The 20379-nt window shown below is 36.3% G+C and overlaps 3 protein-coding genes across 7 annotated transcripts; 1 reads left to right on the top strand and 2 right to left on the bottom strand.

Moving 5' to 3' along the window:
• Positions 1-3379: 3379 nt before the first annotated feature.
• Positions 3380-4972, top strand: LOC113231061. Of its 2 annotated transcripts, XM_026465225.1 has the most exons (3): positions 3380-3674; positions 3753-3831; positions 4016-4970. In XM_026465225.1, exons 1-3 carry the CDS (start codon positions 3478-3480, stop codon positions 4541-4543), a joined length of 804 nt encoding a protein of 267 aa, XP_026321010.1. In that variant the 5' UTR covers positions 3380-3477; the 3' UTR covers positions 4544-4970. The 2 variants fall into 2 exon arrangements, with proteins under 2 accessions (XP_026321010.1, XP_026321009.1); XM_026465224.1 differs by having other exon boundaries at positions 3380-3831; positions 4016-4972.
• A 788-nt stretch (positions 4973-5760) lies between these two features.
• On the bottom strand, positions 5761-6977 carry LOC113230963 (dihydropteridine reductase). Its single transcript, XM_026465078.1, has one exon. It carries the CDS (start codon positions 6684-6686, stop codon positions 5982-5984), a length of 705 nt encoding a protein of 234 aa, XP_026320863.1. The 5' UTR covers positions 6687-6977; the 3' UTR covers positions 5761-5981.
• Positions 6978-9366: 2389 nt separating this feature from the next.
• Positions 9367-19584, bottom strand: LOC113230676 (ninjurin-2-like). 4 transcript variants are annotated; one of them, XM_026464712.1, is made up of 3 exons: positions 19395-19564; positions 18347-18523; positions 9367-9590 (listed from the first exon to the last, which is right to left on the bottom strand). In XM_026464712.1, the coding sequence occupies exons 1-3, from the start codon at positions 19515-19517 to the stop codon at positions 9399-9401; spliced, it is 492 nt and encodes a 163-aa protein (XP_026320497.1). In that variant the 5' UTR covers positions 19518-19564; the 3' UTR covers positions 9367-9398. The 4 variants fall into 4 exon arrangements, with proteins under 4 accessions (XP_026320497.1, XP_026320495.1, XP_026320496.1 ...); XM_026464710.1 differs by lacking the exon at positions 9367-9590 and adding an exon at positions 13110-13491 and having other exon boundaries at positions 19395-19578; XM_026464711.1 differs by lacking the exon at positions 9367-9590 and adding an exon at positions 14417-14756 and having other exon boundaries at positions 19407-19584.
• Between the last annotated feature and the right edge of the window lie 795 nt (positions 19585-20379).

Here is a 20379-nt window from a genome sequence, read left to right as displayed (position 1 = left end):
CATCTATGAGAAATCTATGAAAGATTTATCACCCAGTTAGTACCTTTGCAGCTACCAGTCCTGGCAAAAGATGTCGCTATTCACTGTATTAATTAAATTTTTATTGAATTGATATTATTATATTAATATGAGCAAGCAATCTGTTGCTAAGTCAAGGAAATAATAAAAGACTAAAGAGAGGAAGATGTATAATAGTAAAAAAAAATATTAAAAGTAATATTTGACGTGTTACGACAATTGCTAAAAGAAAATGGTATTGTTTTTCCAGGCACATTAATAATATTCCGCTGAACTTCTGATGATGTGTTTTAATGTGTATCTATTACTGTATTTTCATTATCGCTCTTCTCACTAGCATTCATTTTCGCGACCAAAATACATAAAAGACGAAAAAGCAAAAGAATACCAAAACACGTTACTTTAAATTTTAGTGTTTCCGCCATTTTCTTTTTTTTATGTAACCAGTACTTACAGGTAGGTATTGTTAATTCTCGCAGTTACGAACACTGGGCAGTTGGCTGTATGAGTTTTTCTTTTGCCTGTTCGCATAGTTCATTATTAGTAGGTAGATTTAAAAGTAGAGAAGAAGACAGTAATGGATTTTCATACTTACTTTGCAGGCCTTGGAGGGAAGAAGTCGCATGGTCAATTGATGACAAACTTTGGTGTTCGTTTTTTGAAAGTAATCCAAACATCTGTTCTGCGCGAACCAAAGTAGAAGATAGAAGGTAGAGTTATGTGCTATTGGAATGTTAAACGACAACCCTAAGCAAAATCGTTGGTCGACCAATCACAAGAAGCATCGTCATCGCGGAGTCACAGGATAATATTGCATGCTAATAGCTCAGAGCACACTAGACATGAGGAAAAGTGTTACATTTCTATCACCGTGACTACCGTATCAGTTACAAAAAAATCACTGTAACAAATCACCCTGATTTTGTCACGCCTGTCGCTTCAATCACGATAAACGGTTTTGGCAAGCGGCTACCGTCTAATAGTCTTATACTCACTTTAATGTAACGTTTGATTTCATTTAGAAAACTAATCCGCAATAACCTTCATGGTTTTACAGTCTTGTCGCATTATTCGTTAATAAGACCATGGCATGTTTATTATTTTTAATCAATTTTGTATTTACAATATTTACACTGATGTAGTTATATCTTGGTTCATAATTCGAATTTAAACATAAAAACAAACTACAAAGAATTGCGCAGTCCCAGTCTCTATAGAACGGAGATCGACCATGATTTTGTTTGTAAAATATGTAGTGACGTGAGCGATGGAGACATAGTGGAACGGAGAAACAACCTATGTGATTTTGGAACATCGCTCCTTCGTAAAAAGTCACGTATTTGACGGCTGATCACTGTGTTTTTTTCATCGTGACATTATTTATCACCCACCTCTAGAGCAGACGCAAGTGGAAGCAGCCCTGGTCCTACACCAGTCTGATGATTTAAGGTCTACCAGTCTTTGACCCTGAAATAATAGCATTGGTCCTGACATTTGTCACCAATGTTCGTATTGGCTGCTGTCAATTTAAGCTGCAGACACAAGTCCTTTAAAGTTCTTCAATAAGACGCCTGTGTAAAATTTAATAGCAAACTCATTTAAAGACATTATGCACCGTTATGAAAATCGAAAATTATTTTGTTCAATTTCTATTATTTACGTATCGTTCCAGAAAGTAGGTACTCACTGTTACGAAAGATATAGGAAAGAAAAAATATTACACTGGCAATATATAACTTTAATAGCACTTGAGATATAACACACGCTTTACACTTTTCAATTACCATAAAGATGATGATGAAATGAGCATAATCGAATACATCGAGTCTTTCAAACGGTTCTCATAAAAAGCGTTTTGACTAAAATATTAAAATTTAAATAAAATGTTGAAATCGTAAGGAGAAACACTTTTTGGGTTTTAGGTTTAATTTGTAGGAGGGTAATTTTAGGTAAGTTTTTTTGTACTCAATTTTGGAGACAATTTATTTTTATTTAAATACTTATAGAATATCAACATGAAGTATTATTTAATATTCGAGTGTGGTAACCTGAAATGTTCTTGAATATTTCACGTTGATATATTAGCGTCATTAAATAATAAAAATTGTCACCAAAATTGAGCACAAAAAACTTGCCTGAAAATTACTGAGAAAGAGAAACATATAACTGTTTGAGCTTTATTGCTTTACCTATTTCTGCTCTAACCTTTCGTATAAAAATAATAAATCCCAAAAAGTTATTTACTTAGTAAATAAACAGTTACGATCATACCACATTAACGTGTTTGGTAGATTACTTTTAACAGGAACGTGACCATACCACTTTATGATTTGGCCAAAAGTGAAAGTAGTCTAGACGCTTAACTTCATTATTATAGATAGATTCAGCTGAATTACAATAAGACCAAAAAAGTGTCACCATGACGAGGAGCGGTAGAAAGCTATAGCAGGCGATTTAACGTATTTGTTACATAATTTTAAATCCTATATGTACCATATTGACTTCGTAGTAGATTGTAAAATTGTATAACAACCCCACCCCTCGTCATGTAAGTCAACTTGACACCAGTGTTATGCGTTCTCCCTCTTTTTGCGACTGGCGACGAAATCGATAAAGAGAACTGACGGTTTCACTTTTTTGTTTATTAATTAATAACAAACAACGGAAACCCAGACATTTTTGAAGCGTTCTCGTATTTTTATTGAAAATTAATGTTACGTACACTCACGTCAATCTGATGGTCACTGATTTGAGCTTTCTATAAGTCCAAAAAGAACATCTAATTAAAATCAACCTTACCCCAATAAGTTAAGGAGAAATTTGAATTATTTGTGGACGAGCATCAGAAAATTTTAGATTCTTCGTTAAAAACAATTGAAAGTTAAGTTACAACGTATTGTAACTTAACTCTTAAGTATACATAGCACTATTTGCAAATCTAGGGCAGCTATCATTCCTAGAAAGAGTTCCGAAGAGGGCCGAAGTTCGCACGAAGTAATAAAATCGATTAGTGCAAAATCACGCCCTCGCGTCCATTAAATCTTGTGTAGGCACGAGTTGGAAAAATATCATGACACACATCCATCGTCGAAAATCACAAAACTTCGTTTACGCATTGACATTCTACATTATACGAGAAGGATTTATGAATTATAATTAAATATAGATTTCTCCATACAATGTTGTTAATATTAATTTAAACATTATGGTAATTTTAAATACGTATTGATCTGACTGAACACAGTCCATATTGCAATTTATTGCATCTCGATGACGTATTTGCGCGACGTCACGGCGCGCGCAAGTCAACGCACGCGGGGCAATAATTCGCTTGCGTGCAAGTTGCCAACCTGCGCCACTCTCACTCCACGCCAGTTGCGCGCAACGCGTCCTTACAATTACTCAGCTTGCATAGCTGCATACCAATGTATCCTTCATTTAATACGTTTCCACTCAAAAATGACCGACAAATGGACTAATAAAACAACAGCCAAGTTCATCGAAGTATACAAACGACACCAGTGTCTTTGGAACATCAAGCATGGACTATACAAAAACAAAGAAGCTCGCGATGTAGCTTACAGCAACCTAATATATGAAATGGCCAGAACCTTAAACGTACACATGACCGTGAAAGCTGTGAGAGAGAAAATCAGGTCGCTAAGGAACACTTTTATAAATGAAAATAAGAAAATTGAAGAGGCTAAAATAATGGGGAGTAATTATTTTCCCAGGCTGCAGTGGTACGAGTCAATGATGTTCCTGAAGCAGTCGGAAGAAACGAGCCATGTGCGCTGCGAACCTACGAGTATGGTAAGCATACGTATGATTATGTTTTTGCACATGCGCATTAGCCGGCAAACGTCTTAGCAAAGCCCATCGAAATTCGAGGTAGCGAAACATTTAGAATAAGTAATAAATATTTTACGACTTTAATAAGTATTATATTTAATAAATATTTATTACATTTTTAAATCCTTATAATTCGCCTTTACAGGTGTCGACGCAATCAGATAGCAATAGTATCACAATCACTAAGGTACCAGAAAATGAGAGCATAACAATTACCAGGCTTCCAGAAGTAGAAAGTATTTCGAACAATTACAGTTCTGACAATGTGACTGATTTCCATCATAACATTATGGAACCCGTCGTTAATCTTACAGAAGTAACGAATGGGCAGCATCGTCCTATACTCCAGGAGACACACCACGTGAGTCATCATTCGCTTCCACCGTTTCCTACGAACGTAGAAACTGTACGAAATTCGCCAAAAGTTATTGAAGAAGATGAGTTCGATGCATTTGGAAGAAACGTTGCTTTACAATTAAAGTCTTTGCCATTGATTTACGCTTTAGAAAGTCAAGAAATTATACAAAGGGTTCTAAAAGAACAGAGAATACAGGCTTTACAGGGACAACCACAACCTCAACAGGAAGAAACATTTACTGCTAACGCAGTGACCATTGCTGTACCTTCAGAAATACGACCGCTGTTGGGAAGTATTAAGTTAGAATTAGAGTAAAACTTAAAATTTTAAACCAAAGAATCGACCGAATTGTACTTACTTTAAGTTAAAAATGTCGTCATATCCTCGTCCACTTTTCGTGTCTATAATAATAATAACTTATCAATAAGTAATACAAAGAACAACCAAATGTTTATAGTCTATAGTTATTAAGCTCGACTGATAGATTCTTCGAAAATTATTAAACCGCAGGTGATTTTCCTTAGCGAAATTGCTCATGGGGAAACCACTTTATGTTAATAATTATTGTATGTTATTTTATTTTTGTCGTTTAAAATAGCTTATTGATTCGTTAACACTATTACAATACAACTAGTAATGTTGAAAAATGTACAAACGTTACTTGCGCAAATCTTAGACTTTCGCTGACTAATGTGATAGCAAGTTTATTTGATTATTTCTGATACATGGCTTAACAAATAATAATCAGAAATCTTATTCAAAATTACAGAATTCATTGCACTTTACGTGAAAAAACTGTGTTTTGTATGTACCTTGTAAAATAAAAAGAAAGTATTTCTTATAAAATGTCTATAATGTTGTAGTGTACAGTACTATTCTTAAAATCGAAGCTTCGGAATTGTTCCAGTTTAACGAAAAAACAAGCGAATGTTTTTATTCTGCCCTTCTTATCATATAAATAACGTAATTGACATTTTTAGCGAAATGGTTATTAACATGTCTGGGATCTCTAATCGATTTTTTTATAACTAATTTAGTTTCAGTTTTATCGTTAAATAAAATTAGCGCTAATTGTCATTTTTTATTACAAATTAAATAGAAATGCGTAGTTATGACGAGAGGGCAGTATTATTGACATACTTTTAAATCTGGTGAATCGGCAATTCAAGTATTAACCTTGCGTGTGAATACATAAGACAAACTTTTAATTGGTGAAGTATTGTTACGACGTACTGATATCAAAACGAACATATTTATAAGAAAAAATATCAGATAATTTAAAAATAGTATGTCACTGCTGTAACCTTCACTAAATCAGTAATAAAGTGATGAATGTATAAAGTACTACATCAACAAAAAAACACTATCCCCCACCCGAAAAAGTCAAAGTTCTGGAGCTTAGACTTTACCTACTAGTATGCATGTCTATCAATGTTGAACTATGTTATCTACAATACAGGTTAACTCAGGAGATAAAAACAAATAAATGTTTGAAACTTTTATTCATTTATTTTTTCATATATCACATACATCATAGTGGATTACGTAAACATTTGTTCTTAAATTATGAGATTGTTCCCTTATTGTCTGATATTATTATTTTCTTATCAATAATCATTCACTTTACAAGCCAACAAAATTACTATGCAAATTAATATAAATGGACAGCATTTCTAAAAAAATATATTAAATATTTTTAAATAGACATCTATTAACATTCAATATCATGATCTCAGATGATTAAAATTGTCATTTATTGGACAATTAATTCAGTGACATTGTTTTTAGTGACAAGCGCAACTAAGCTGCCGCTGGCTGGGCGTTCAGAACCCTTGATCCACTTGTCGAACAATTGAGCCACGAAGGGCAGTGGCGTCCATGAGCTAAAGTCTGCTTTTGGCATCCATTTTCTGTTCATCTCTGTATCTAATGTTACTGGCATGATAGCAACTGCTAAAGAATTTTCTGGAAGTCCCGAATCTTTGGCACCAAGAGACTTTGTTAATTGATGAACAGCAGCCTTGGCAAGACCATAACCAATCATGCCAGGGGTAGCTTCTAATGCAGCTTTGGCTCCAGTTAGAGCAATCAAACCACCTGGAGATAGGTATGTAGCTGCAAGGGTAGCTGCAATAGTGGAACTCCAAACAGATTGTCTCCACATTAATTCTGCTTGTTTGCTGAGGTCCTGAGCGGCGTTTCCGCCAGCCCAGCCTCCGGCTACGCAAATAACCGCGTTCACTTTCTGGCCTTGGAGCGCGATGCCGAGCTCGTTCACCACATGTTGCTCTTGTTGTATCCACGAACCGTCTTTCGGCACTGTTATGTTCACATCAGCATTCTCGTTAGGGTTAAGATCCACGTTCGCGACCCACCAGTTTGCAGACTTGAAATGGTTGACACAAGCCGCTCCCAGCGCACCTCGGCCTCCGTAAACAACGATCCTTCCGCTAGCCATGACGTCTTATTACCTACGCGGTGAACAGCTAACTGAAGACAATATTCGAGGGCGAAGTAGAACGCAAACTTGTTATCTCAGTGTTTTGAGGCAGTACGATTATTCGTAACCTCGACGTTCTTTTTATTGACCCTCCGCGAAATCTGCGGTTTCACGAGTTTCAGCCACCTCAATAAACTACCTCGTAATTAATGACACAGACTCTATGAAACTTTATATAGCTCAGGAAGACGTCCAAACACTGAGTAAGATAGTTGAAGCACTTCAATCAACAAGTATTATTGATCGAAGTTTTTGCGGTTTCCGAAATAATACCCTGTGAATAAACCTTTCACTTAGCAAATGACAGGAAACGTTCAAACGTTATACGAGAACGAGATAAAGCTAACACGTAAGAAGAAGCTTCTCTTTCTGATTTTATTTTCGAAAGCGTTCGCTTTGCTATTAATAAACACATTTTGACACTACACGGAACACTCGTTTCGTGATAAAATACCATTTAATCGGCACTAATAATGATTCTTCAAAACAAGGTAAACTATTAACATCTACTAGAGTGGAGTTTTTACTTAGCAATTATCAATCGTCTATTGTATAATTATCTCTAATATTGTGAATTATATATTTGTAGGTAGGATAATAAAAAGACTTAGAATAAGTTACATACTTTATTTATAAATAAGTGAAATACAAGCTATTTATAGTTATTATAGTTACTTAAAAAAAAGATTCGTCTCATAATATCATTGATCACAATTTTACACTTTGCCTATTTACCTAAGGCTTAAAGTAAGTATAACGTTAATAAGTCTATCGTATGCCCTTTTATAGAAACCTAAATTTGTCATCCTTACGTACGTATGAAAATGATAGTTTCAATCAGTAGGTTCAAGATACAGGTGTACAGAGCGAATGTAATTTAAGTAAATATCATAGGATGTACTGTTAATAGTTATAATGATTATATACTAATTGGTCACTAAGTATTTATTAATTGTCCTACCAGTTTCCTTTAATTAATTTACAAAAAAGTTAAAATAACCGGAAGATATCCATTGGTTACCCGCCGCCCTTACCAGGTCATCCGTCCATCTAGTAGGGGCCCCCTACTAGATGGACGGACGGTCCCACTAAACGCCTTCCGGTTCGTGGTCTCCATTCAAGAACCTTTCTGCCCTAACGGCCGTCACTTCTACGAGCTATGTACCCTGCCCACTGCCACTTTAACTTGCTAATCCTTCGAGCTATGTCGGTGACTTTCGTTCTTCTACGGATCTCCTCATACGATCATTCTGATACGATCACGTAGAGAAATGTCGAGTATTGCTCGCTCCATAGCTCGTTCAGTGATTTTGAGCTTTTTTATGAGGCCCATAGTAAGTGACCACGTCTCAGAACCGTAGGAAGACTTTTGTCTTCAAGGACTGCGGTATTGCGGACGACGTCCCGGAGCTACCCGAAAGCTGCCCAACCGAATCGGATTCGACGATTGACCTCTTTCTCGAAGTTGACCCTTCCTAATTGGACAGCTTGTCCGAGGTAGACGTACTCGTCAACAACTTCGAGAGTAGAGGTTCCCACTGTTACATGGGTGGGTACGACATTCAGCATAAGTTTCGTTTTGTCCACGTTCATTTTTAGACCCACCTGCTGAGAAACTCTATTGAGGTCACCGAGCACGATGCCAAGCTCTTCCAACGATTCTGACATGACCACGGTATAGTCTGCAAATCGAAGGTGGGTGATGTACTCTCCATTGATGTTGATGCCGAGTCCTTTCCAGTTCAGTAACTTGAAGGCATATTCCAATTCAGTGGTGAACAGTTTCGGAGAAATGACGTCTCCCTGTCGCACTCCTCTTTGCAATTGGATAGACCTTGTGCACTGGTCCTGGAGTCGAACTGACATAGTGGCGTTTCAGTACAAATACTTCAACACTTCGATATATCGATAGTCAATGTGGCACCGTTGTAGAGACTGTAGCACCGCCCAAATCTCTATCGAATCAAAGGCTTTCTCGTAGTCCATAATGGCAGGTTATACTCCTCGGTCTTCTGTATAACCTGCCGCAGCGTGTGGATGTGGTCTATGGTACTGAAGCTCTTCCGGAAATCGGCTTGTTCGGGGGGCTGGAAGTCATCGAATCTGCGCGCGAGACGGTTCGTGATGACAGTGAAAACAGCTTATAAATGTGGCTTAGAAGCGAGATGGGCGTGTAATTCTTCAATAGGATGTTATCTCCCTTTTTGAAGAAGAATATCACCACGCTTCTATTCCACGCTTCTGGCGTAGAATCTTCGAGCAAGACTGAATTAAAGAGCCTTTGAAGGACTCTTAGTATCGGTGTTCCACCCGCTTTCAGAGCTCGGGTGTAATTCCGTCTTCACCCGGTGCCTTGTTGTTTTTTAGCTGTTTCAGAGCCATTCTAATTTCGTAAAGACTGATGTCCGGGATATCCTCCGTATAGTGCCGGGTGAGCTTGGCTTTAGAATCTTTAGAATCAGCAACAGGCTGAGTAATCGAGGCATATAGCTGGCTATAAATCTTCTCAGAACATTGATGTTTATTTCTGGAATTTCAAATTTACAAGCACTTTTGAATAACTTTATTACAGTTTTTAACACCAGTAATATTATTCTTCGGACGTGGTCCTATGCTAATCATTTTAAATTTACCAATCTAAAGCTTTATAGAAAAGTGCATTGATAGATACTAAGCCTGTGTAAGAGCAGGAAAATTATCAATCTGTATAGAAAAGAAAACTCCAATGATAATGTTGACTGTGATGCTGACAACTTTGAAAGCCAGACTGACGTCGTTCAAGACCTCGGCGCGGCGTTGATCATTTTGACGGTTGATGTTGAAGATGCAGCACAACACTAGTGCGACTATAGCTGAGATTACCTAGGTAAAAAAGCAAAACAAAATCAATAAAAAAAATAAATTACAATACGATACAAATAAAAGGTATGTAACGTGAAGTGCCAAGGCAAAAAAAGAACTAAATACACACATCAAAAGTGTCTAGGGATCAAGTACGTTTAAGAGTATTGCTGCAATTAGGGTTAATTATATTAACTTTTTTGTATCGCTATTGATACTTTTTAGTGAGTTTTAACATTTAAAATAAGGAATATTGTTTAAAATTCGATAATAAGAAGAAAATCGATTGTCAATGTGGTTTTGTATAAAAATGAGTTATAGCGTTTTGACAAAATCATTACAATATCTGCATCGGAACCGAAACAATTTACATTATTATGGAGAGACGACATCATTTAACCCGAGAAGTGATGATGCGAGCCGTCGGAATGTTGGAAGCTGGTTCCAGGCAACGTGCTGTGGCTTTCACTCTTAACACTACACAGAGCGTCATAAGTCGCCTCTGGACGCGCTATCGCATGACGGGCAGCGTGGCCGAGCGACATGGAGGACGATCTCGCATCACGACTCGCAGACAGGACCGGTATACCCAAAATACTGCTCGACGGAATCGTACCATGACCGCCATGATGTTGGTTACGAGGCTCCACAGCTCCTCAGGCTTGCTAATAAGCGATCAAACAATCCGAAATCGTTTACGTGAAGTGGGTCTGCGATCCCGAAGGCCGCTCAGAGTTCCACCTATTGCACCCTGCAATCGCAGGACCCGTTTACGATGGGCTCGCGAACACAGAAACTGGGAGGAAGAAGACTGGCGCTATGTGTGCTTTTCGGATGAATCCCGCTTCGGTATGAGACTGGATACAAGACGTACTCGAGTTTGGAGAACATCTGGACGTCATGAACGTTTGAGATATTGTCAGGAAGTTCATCCATATGGTGGGGGAACAATAATGATATGGGCCGGTATTTGGATCGGCGGAAGAACCGATCTCATTTGGATCAGGGGTAACCTCAATGCTCAAGTTTACGCAGAGAGGATTGTTTCAGATGTTATCATCCCGTTGCGAGGCCAGTTTGGTGATTCATTTCAACTAATGCATGACAACGCACGTCCACACACGGCTAGAGTCGTAACACGCATTCTTGCCGAAGCTCGTATCAACGTTCTGCCGTGGCCTGCTCAATCGTCAGACCTCAATCCAATTGTGCACGCATGGGATATGCTTCAAAGAAGAGCTGTGCCGAGTATGCATACCGTACATACTCTACAACAATATTTTGATTTGTTACAAAACACATGGGCGGCCATTCCTCAAAGTGATTTTGATGAACTCATCTTAAGCATGCCAAATCGCTGTAATTGTGTGATTCGTGTTAATGTTGTAAATACAGATTATTAATTTTCTTATCTTTACAATAAAAATGAGCAAAATCATCATTTTCGCCATTTTTTTGTCATTTAATTGACGCCGTTAATTTGAGTTTTTTTCCCACAATTTGCAAAAACATCCATTTTAGTTTATTTTTATTGAATATAGGGGTAAGCGGTTAAATAAAACATAAGCATTACAGTAAGAAGTCGTCCTGGAAGACTGGATTTGGTAAACATTGCTTAAATAATTTTTATTTCAAAAATATTCACTTGATCCCTAGACACTTTTGATGTGTGTAGTTTAAGAAAGAAAAGAAACATAGAAGTAATGCTAAATTAAAGAGAAAAAGTAATTAAAAACAATTGTGGTGATTACCTAATTATCATACCGATAAATATAGGAAATATCTATGATCATACCTACCTATTAATATATACACAGTCTAAGTTTAAGTATAGTGCTAACTAAAATAATGTAAATTCTACACATGTATCATAAAATTTTGTGGCTAGGTATACTTTAAGTATCCATTGGTTTTCATGTCGTGTCTTATATAAATATACTTCCGGACACATAAATTGAGTCATCTTGCATTTTTATTCTTAAAGGGCAGAATACAAAAATATTATTATCACTGAATAAAAGTTTCTCCCGGTTTTATAAATTGGAATGACTCATGGTAATGACGTTTAGTATACAAATTTCAAAATAGCTTAGTAGTTTTCGATCAAACAAACATTGTTTAAGCTTAGGCCAATTAATTTTACCCACGTGACAGAGACTTATCTTAGACGTTATATTCTTTAGACGACCAGATTTTCACACAATTAAATTGCATCCTAAGTAAGATAACAACCTTGCTTTGTTACTTATAGAGACAACTCCATGTAGGTAATTACTTGTATTTAAAAATACACTGTAGGACGACTTATGTGTTTATTTCCAGAGTCGAACATGTTGTTTGCAGCCCCTCATCAATTCGACCTTAACCTGATCTATTCTGCCTCCTTATCACTAACCTAATCAACATTTTTAGCGAAATTGAGTTATTAACATATCTGGAAACAGCTAAACGAGATCCAGACATATAAAATCTTTATTCACCACCTTGACAAATACATACACAGACACATAACACAGACATTAACTTAGACGTAACATAGTAATATATTCTACTAGTATCTCCCTTGGAAGTCATGGCAGTGAAAAGGCACTCACTCAGCATAAAAGACGCGGCTACCCGCGACGTTGGTATACTGCCAGGACCCTATAGAACAGAGACGCCACTCGTAAAACCCAAAACAAAACCAATTTAATTCAATTCAAAACAATTCAATTCAATTTAATTCAATTCAATCCAATTTAATTTCATCCAAATTAATTTAATTTTTTAAACACCCTAGCCACTCATATTTTCAATTTCCGCATATCTAAAAGATAAGTAAGAAAAGCAAAACAAAATCAATCTACAACCCCCTCTAATCATTTTTTTTAATATCTGATTTGGTTTTAGTTTTACTGTTATGCAAAATCAGTGTAAGTAATTGACATTTTACAAAAAAAAAATCGGGTGCCAATATCTCGAAAGTTACCTAAATACTTGACAAGGAGGACTGTAGGTTGTAGGTTGTAGGTAGTAGGTAGGGTAGGTAGGACAGGTTAGTTGAAAGGGCGCATGTGACATCTTTTCAAAAACTTTAATCGCGATAAATCATAAATGGTGATTTGTCACTATTTTTATTTTTTAAACGATTTCAATAAAAGGAAGAGGTTCTCAATTAGACTTTTTTTATGTGTTACGCGATAACTAAGCGGCATTTGTAAACCGATTTGATGATTCTTTTTTGTTGAAAAGAAGGTACCTCAAAATTGGTTCCATTAAAATTTGAAGAAAATATTCCACCTCGTATAGGGGATGAATCAGATTTCACGCATTTTCCGGTTATCGATTTCAATAAAACTTGGCAAATAGATATAATTTCAGGAATTTTTTTCTTAGGTGGATTAGGAATGTAGGTTTTTACCGCAAGAAAAAGGTAATTTTTTTTTAATTTCATTGCTTTCAACATTATTCTCTAGCTTTTTGAGCTTTGTCACAAACGCAATTTCAAGTAACAGAGGCTGTATTGTGAATACTACTTATTACAGTTCGGAGCTAAGAACAGCAGAAACTCTCCGACTCTAACAGGTTTTAATGCCTATAGTTGCAGTCAGTGCCTTCGATAATGTTACTATAATCGATACTAAACAATGGGATAGGTAATTGTCTACCATTTTATTAAATTACAAAATTCTTTTATACTTTTGCCTACAAATTAGGTCTTCCAACTAAAGAAATTAAAAATACTAGAGTTTCTATTCCCCAAAAAGTCTTGTTCTGATAAAGCGGGATCGAGTCCAAAAGTCATTTTAATAACGTCACAGAAGACCACGCCCGTCATGAGACCGACCGAGGTGTGGTACAGCCAGTCGGAAATCTTCTTTTGTTTCTCGTTGTGTTTTCCGTCCATATAGGAAATGATAAGAGCCAAAACTCCTGCGCTCGCCTGCGTGATGGAAATGGAAGATTAATAGTACCTAAGTAATAATGATTTTAATAACTACACTATAATTGTTGTCCAAAACCTGTATGCGAGGACTCAGAGATGATTCTAAATTTGTTTTTTGTTAGGATTATAATTAAATACCTAATATAATACAAAAGAAATCGATATTTATATGTTAAGATTAATTTCTCAATTGCCTCCCATTTCCTTCCAGCAAGTTTGTATTAGTGTATCCTTAATAATCCATAACGGCGTATCCTCGACCACTTTATCGATTAAGGACTTATAATTCTATCTACTAAGTACTTAATAAAAGATATGAACATAATTATAACCTTCCGATAAGCGTACAATAAATGCATCCTTACAAATTATCGGTCTGTGTTACGGTTTGTTGATTATTGATGGTCTATTTTGGTCTATCCGTTTTATTATATATTTTATTGTTTCAAAAGTTGGTTCCAGAGTTATGTTCGCAAGGGGTGCATAGGTGTTGTTGTAATTTAAAGTTATAGCTTGTACCAAAAGGACTTCTCTCTACTATGATCTGAGAACCGACAGCTGGCTAGTCCGATGTAAACGTCCAATATTTGTACAACCTCCCACTTGTACATTAATATACTTCATCAAATTTGTATGAACTTTAGTCCACACTAAAATTGGGGCCACTCCCAGTAGTGGAAAAATACCCTTATTACAACCCCGCTTTAACCTCTGTGACGTATACACAAGTTTGAAATTAACCAAAGATTCTGTTATCTTATAAGCACACATAATCAAGCAATATTTCAAGGGAACAAAATTTGTTTCAAAACGGAGAAATATTGACAAACCAACTTTCATTTTATTTTAACTTTTTAAAGATTTCTCGAAAGATATAAAGAACATTCAAATATGACTGGGATTTTAAAGTGACTTGAACAGGTAGGCAGTACCATATGGAATTATAACTCTATCATTTCAAACCATCCAAGAGAAACAGATTGAGTAATTAATAATACGATTCCAAAATTACTGATCCAGCTAGACTATTGGACTGTGGCATTTCCTTTTTTCAAATATTCGCTATTTATATAATTTAACCTATCCAATACCAACGGATTGTTTGAATATTCTATTCCAAATGCGGAAATAACCATGTTTATAACAGAAATGACAAATATGAATATCACTATAACGTCGTTAAGAACAACTGCAGACGGTCGATCATCGTCGTCGTTCAGATCCAGTCCTCCGATTATGACGAACATTAGGCCCACGAGAAGCTAAAACAATAAAATTTATTGAACAATATGCAACCTACATTGTATTTTGGTTTTGATTCATGTAAGTCCTAATTTAGCAAAGTCGTCGGCGGCGGAGGTGTAATGGCGTATTTATACAAAGTCGACTGCTTTCATCAGACTACTTCGCCTTGCCAAAGGAGGCGCTGTTTACACCGAGTCGACTGCCGCCTTTGCCGATATCATCAATTCATTATAAATTCAAGTTTACGGACAGAAATACAACTATTCGCTCTAAACGTTCAACATACTGATTAGGTATGTAGGTATCGCCGGGCCCCAGCACGCTCAACGTGGTGCGACGCGGCCGTCAATACGTTAAAACTTGTTGAATAGGCAGTCACTTCCCATTGTTCGCTACCGACGCGACGTCGATCGAATCGACCAGCCCCCGTAGCATGGCTAAGCTTGATGGTAGCGAAATAAGCACGCGCTATTGGTTATCTAAATTAGATCTGATTGAGACACCCGATACCGCTCGCTTATTCCAATTTTATCGCGCGCGTCGCGACTATCATGTGAAGCCATGCTACGAGGGGGTGTCATCACTGTCAAGTGACTCGATCACCTTCGGCAAGCGACCATCGACCTAAGAAGTTTCAACGTATCACTTCGATTCGCGTACAGGGGGCCGGGGAATACCTCTTACCCGATGACTTTGTTCAATTTTTCCAACTATTTGTTATATCTTTGTGCGTAAACTTGTATTTATGAAGGCAGCAGTCGATTGTTGTGTAAACGGCGCATCGACAGCATCGCCTTCGTCAGCCGAATTCCTTTACCCAACAGGCGGCATTCGACTCGATGTAAATGAGTCGAGTGCGCCTCAGTCGGCGACACGAAGTAGTTTGCCGAAGGCAACAGTCGGCTCTGTGTAAACACGCCGTTATAGTATAGGAGTTCGATTCTACAAAGTGAGTTTCTGAAAGTAGTTGCTGCAGTGTAGAATTACCTCGGGCTGGTCTTCACAAGACGCAAGTAAGCCTGGCAGAGCAATAGTGGATGTTTTAAACTCCACGTCGTCGTTAACTCTACGATAAGTACTAAGTTTCCTATATCAATCGCCCGCACAGGCAATCAATAATTTTACTACAATAATATAGAGCCACTTCAATTCTTTCAACTGTCACAACGACTTCTTCTATATGGTCATTGCCACATGGTAGAAGTCGATGTAATAACATAGTACTTATTCAAGTAAACGCAGGTACATTTTTCGTCGATATTTCGGAGAAGAAATGGCGTATAGAAAAAAAATTATAGACACTTGAAAAACAAATACTTATTACTTATCTGGGTCATATCTTTATTAATTTAAGTATATTTTTATAAAGAAGCCATTTTTTGCGTATAATAAATTTATGAGTAGGCGGATCAAAAGGAGTACTTAATTTCGAGAAACACTATTTCGACTCGAGTGTACTTCGACTACACATTACTAAACTGCCTCCTTGGCCGAACGGTTACCATGCCGGACTGCCACGCAGAGAAATATTTGTATGACCTATATTTTTTACTCTCGTGAGTTTGGGTGTGGTTTGTAGTTTCTCTATTTGTGCGTCGAAATTAAGTATTAACTTCATCAAAAGACTACGAAAATTTAACTTAACTGCGTCAAAAACTCATTTTTGGCTTTTACGTCATTTCTTCTCCGAAGTATCAACTTAGAGCGATTAAAAATTCAGGCATAACCTGAATAAAGTTGTTGGATAGGCTTGAAATGATAGGTTTTCCAAGGTCTATGAAGTATTGATTGACCTAGACAGGAAAACCTTAAATATAACAAGTAACAAGCTACTATTATCTATGTCTATTCTGTTAAACTTCATATTTCTTTACAATTTCATTAAAAACTACTAGATATAAATGACAACCTTATTACTGAATATATCTAAGATACAAGTAGTATAAATAAGACAAGTACAATTCCCGCCCGCAGTGAAGTGTAGATTCACTCGGAGCGTAGGGTTGTCACATTATTTAGTTGTACCTACAGGTTATATAAGAATTTGAAAAAATTGATATGTTCATCTCAGTTTTCTCGTGTTTTATTGAAATAACCTTTGTTAAATGCAATACGTATAGATATTTTTATGCCAGTATCGTGGATTGGTGTTTTGATTGTGCGAATATGGTTATGAAATGCTGAACAATTCTGAATTTGAGACATATCATGTTTAAACAACCTAAAACACAACAATAAACACGTCTATTATTTGACGTTATTTCTTAAACACCGAGCGAACGCTTCAATTCTATTATAAGTTTTGAATGGTATGTGTGACAACCCGCACTATGCAACTCGAATGCACCGCGAGATTATGCGAATGTGTGCGTCCGTGCACAGCGCGCTTCGGGCGTGCACACAAACAAGCCTAAGTATGTTTTTATGACGTTACACAACTTGTCTTATTATACTATGATATTTCACTTCACATTCAATCTATAATGTCCTGATATCTCGCAAGTGAGCTATCAAAAGCAGAAACTAGTACGTTAAGAACTGTGACAACAAAGGCAACTATCGTGGTGCCACGGTTAACGTTCAATGCAGAGTCACGGTGCTGTGGTATGTGGAATCTGCAGTCTCGGAGTAGATTTAGAGTTAGTAGAATGAAGCCCATCGCCACCTTCGTAGGTAATAGAAAAGTAAGACCACAAAACAATTAAGACTATTTGTATAAAAATACGTATTCCAATTCAAAATCTCCTGTTCTGAAATCAATTTCAAACAAGTCAAACAAGAATATGAAGTCGTGGAGAAATCTGCATGTCAGAAGTTAAAAACCTTTCTTTTAAATGAGACAAATCAAGAATAAACGTGTTTAAATCTATCTACATCGCATGAAATTCTCATAGAAAATCACTGGCGCTAACTTCAGGCCAAAAATTTCGCACAACTAACGCCAACGAGCTTAGCATGTTACATTTTAATTTGAGAAACCTGAAGTCTGTACTTTGACATTATTTACTCAAATCATATCAGTTAATTACTCTTAAAAAGCAATTATTCGAGCAGTACAGCCAATGTAGAATATACCATCCATTTTGATTGGCGAGTCATGTAATTTATAAGCAGCCAATTCTCAAATGCATATTTTAATAGGTCTATACATAAATCTGAAGCATATGTAAGATATTGTAGTTTACATATTATTTGATGTATCAAATAATCATCAAATTTACGAGTGATGTATCACTTGTAAATTGTAACTACAGATCATTATATTTTTACATTTTAAAGTACGTACAGAAAGAGTTCATCGTGTATACGCCAATGTCAATTGAGTATTTTATGTTGTAGGAAAAAAGTACGTACTTTTAAAATTAAGTACTTGCTAGTACGCACATTTTAAGACTCTCAAGTTAAAGTATTAGACTTGATCTGTACCTACAGCACGTCGAAGACATCCAATGCATTCAGCTTGTACAGAAAAAAAGTGCCAGATCCAGGTTATTTTTTTTTATTCGTTTTTACTCTGTCTCGATCGAACAAAAGCATTACTACCGCGTCATTTTCCGATCGATTAACCTCTAACCTAAATGTGAAATAAGCAAACAATTAAGCTCACCTGCAAAACGATAGATATAGAAATGAGCACCACCAGAAGCATATAGAATTCGTGTTTCGGCCCGACTTGTAGCACATACTTCAGTTGGGATGCATTGGATGTGAGCAGGGCAATGTCCAGCATGCCCTGAGCGACTGTTTTCTTCGTCGCATAGCGGTTTGCGTCGAGACCTTTGATCTGTGGAAGAGGGGATATTTCAAAATAATATAGAACACAATACCACCAGTAAACTTGCAAACTTTGTTCATAGGTACGCTGGATATGTTCAATTCAATGTAACTGTTAAAAGGAAAAGGGCAAATTTATTTTTAAGTAAATAGGTTTTAAGATATAGGAAATGAGACTATAAATCGCGTACATTTGTTTTTTGAAACAAACCAAAGTTTAATGCGATTTAAATCATAGAAAAATGTTCTATTTTCTATGTGGATCCTATGTGTAACAATCGCGAAAACCGAAGAACTCGATGATAATAATAAATAGGTACATATTTTAGTAATTTTTAGACCCACCAACAAATTTCTAATTATTCTTTATCCTGTCTCATTCGTCATTGACTTTCACAGATAATTGCTCACAATGGTCATTTAACAAGGACATCCGTGATAAAGGTTTCCTATAATTTATGCCTTGTACTCCTAAATACACATTACAGAATTTTAATTTATATTAATAAATTATCGTTTTTAATTGCGTAGAATATTTTTGATATTTATGATTGGTACAAAAGAGTTCAACGAGATTATGATTGGCAATACACTTTTCCTCTTCGTAATCATTTCGCATGCGGTGTTTATTTTTAACAGGGTCATTATGACTTTTTACACAATATTGAAAACAAGGATGTCATTTTAAAATTTTAACGCAGCCTGGGAAAAAAACAAGACTACAAGTTGTAGTGAAAATATGTGACAATCGAACTGCACATTTACGCCGCTCTAATCCACAATTTGACTTATCTATTGTGCATGTCATGTCTCGTATTGTGTTATTTTTGTGCCGTGTTTTGTTTTGTTTGTGTTTATATACGCAACTAAAGAATATTTACGTCACAGATAACCTCAGTCGGGGCGTCTTGCATCTTACTAATAATCTCGTCAATATTCACTTGTCTAGTCTCTTCACTACTACCACTAGTTGCACTTGCAGCGTCCTTATTCTCGTCAGCCATTATTCTAAATACACTATTGTGGGCACGCCGAAAATAATTTTGTATCTTTGTATTGTTGTTTATAGAATCGCGTGCGATCGTCCACTGTTTAGGAAAAGGCAAACGTTGCTAGAAACTTTAAACTTTGTTTCCTTTCTGCAAGGCCGCCGTCAGTAATGAGTTCCTGTGTTCATCGCAACTAACATTATCGTTCAATTACTTAATAAGACCTTTAATAACTCTTCTCTATACAAAGTCACAAATTCATTTAAAAGGCCAATGTAGTCCCTTGTAGAAGGTAAGCGGTAATAGATATAATAGGTTATTATAGAATAAGATTCCGGTAGATATTCGAAACTTACGCGGTTACTAGGTGTATAACAACAGCGAAACAATAACTTTATAGGTACTATATTATTAACTTTTTTTCTTTGAATTTATGTTTGTAACTTTTTGTTTTGTTTGAAATGTATGCATTTTGTACGTCAAATAAAGCCTATTTCATTTTTATTCGTCTTCAAAAAAACGAGGAGGTTCTCAATTCGACAGTCGGTATGTTTTTTGTACGTATGTTACGCGATAACTTATTAAGGCATTTGCGAACCGATTTTTATCATTCTTTTTTGTTGGAAAGAAGGTACCTCAGGAATGGTCCCATTTAAATTTTAAGAAAATATTCCATCTCTAAGGGTGGCAAACCAGGGGATGAATGACTTTTGAGTGTTAGTGACCCGTTTGGCTTTTTCCAGTTGTCTCGATCTGTGATATTTGAAATAAATATTGTAGATGATTAATGTCTACAAATATTTAATTACTAAGAGCAACGCTTAGAGTTTCCTACTCGATCTTCTCAGGAGAATTTGCTTTAAGAATGAGTAGTCGA

This window comes from Hyposmocoma kahamanoa, unplaced genomic scaffold, assembly GCF_003589595.1.
Source record: "Hyposmocoma kahamanoa isolate Upper Pololo Valley unplaced genomic scaffold, ASM358959v1 64, whole genome shotgun sequence".
In the NCBI taxonomy this organism is placed as follows: Eukaryota; Metazoa; Arthropoda; class Insecta; order Lepidoptera; family Cosmopterigidae; genus Hyposmocoma; species Hyposmocoma kahamanoa.
The sequence above is the reverse complement of the archived record's forward strand: the minus strand, read 5'-3'. Positions and strand labels throughout refer to the sequence as shown.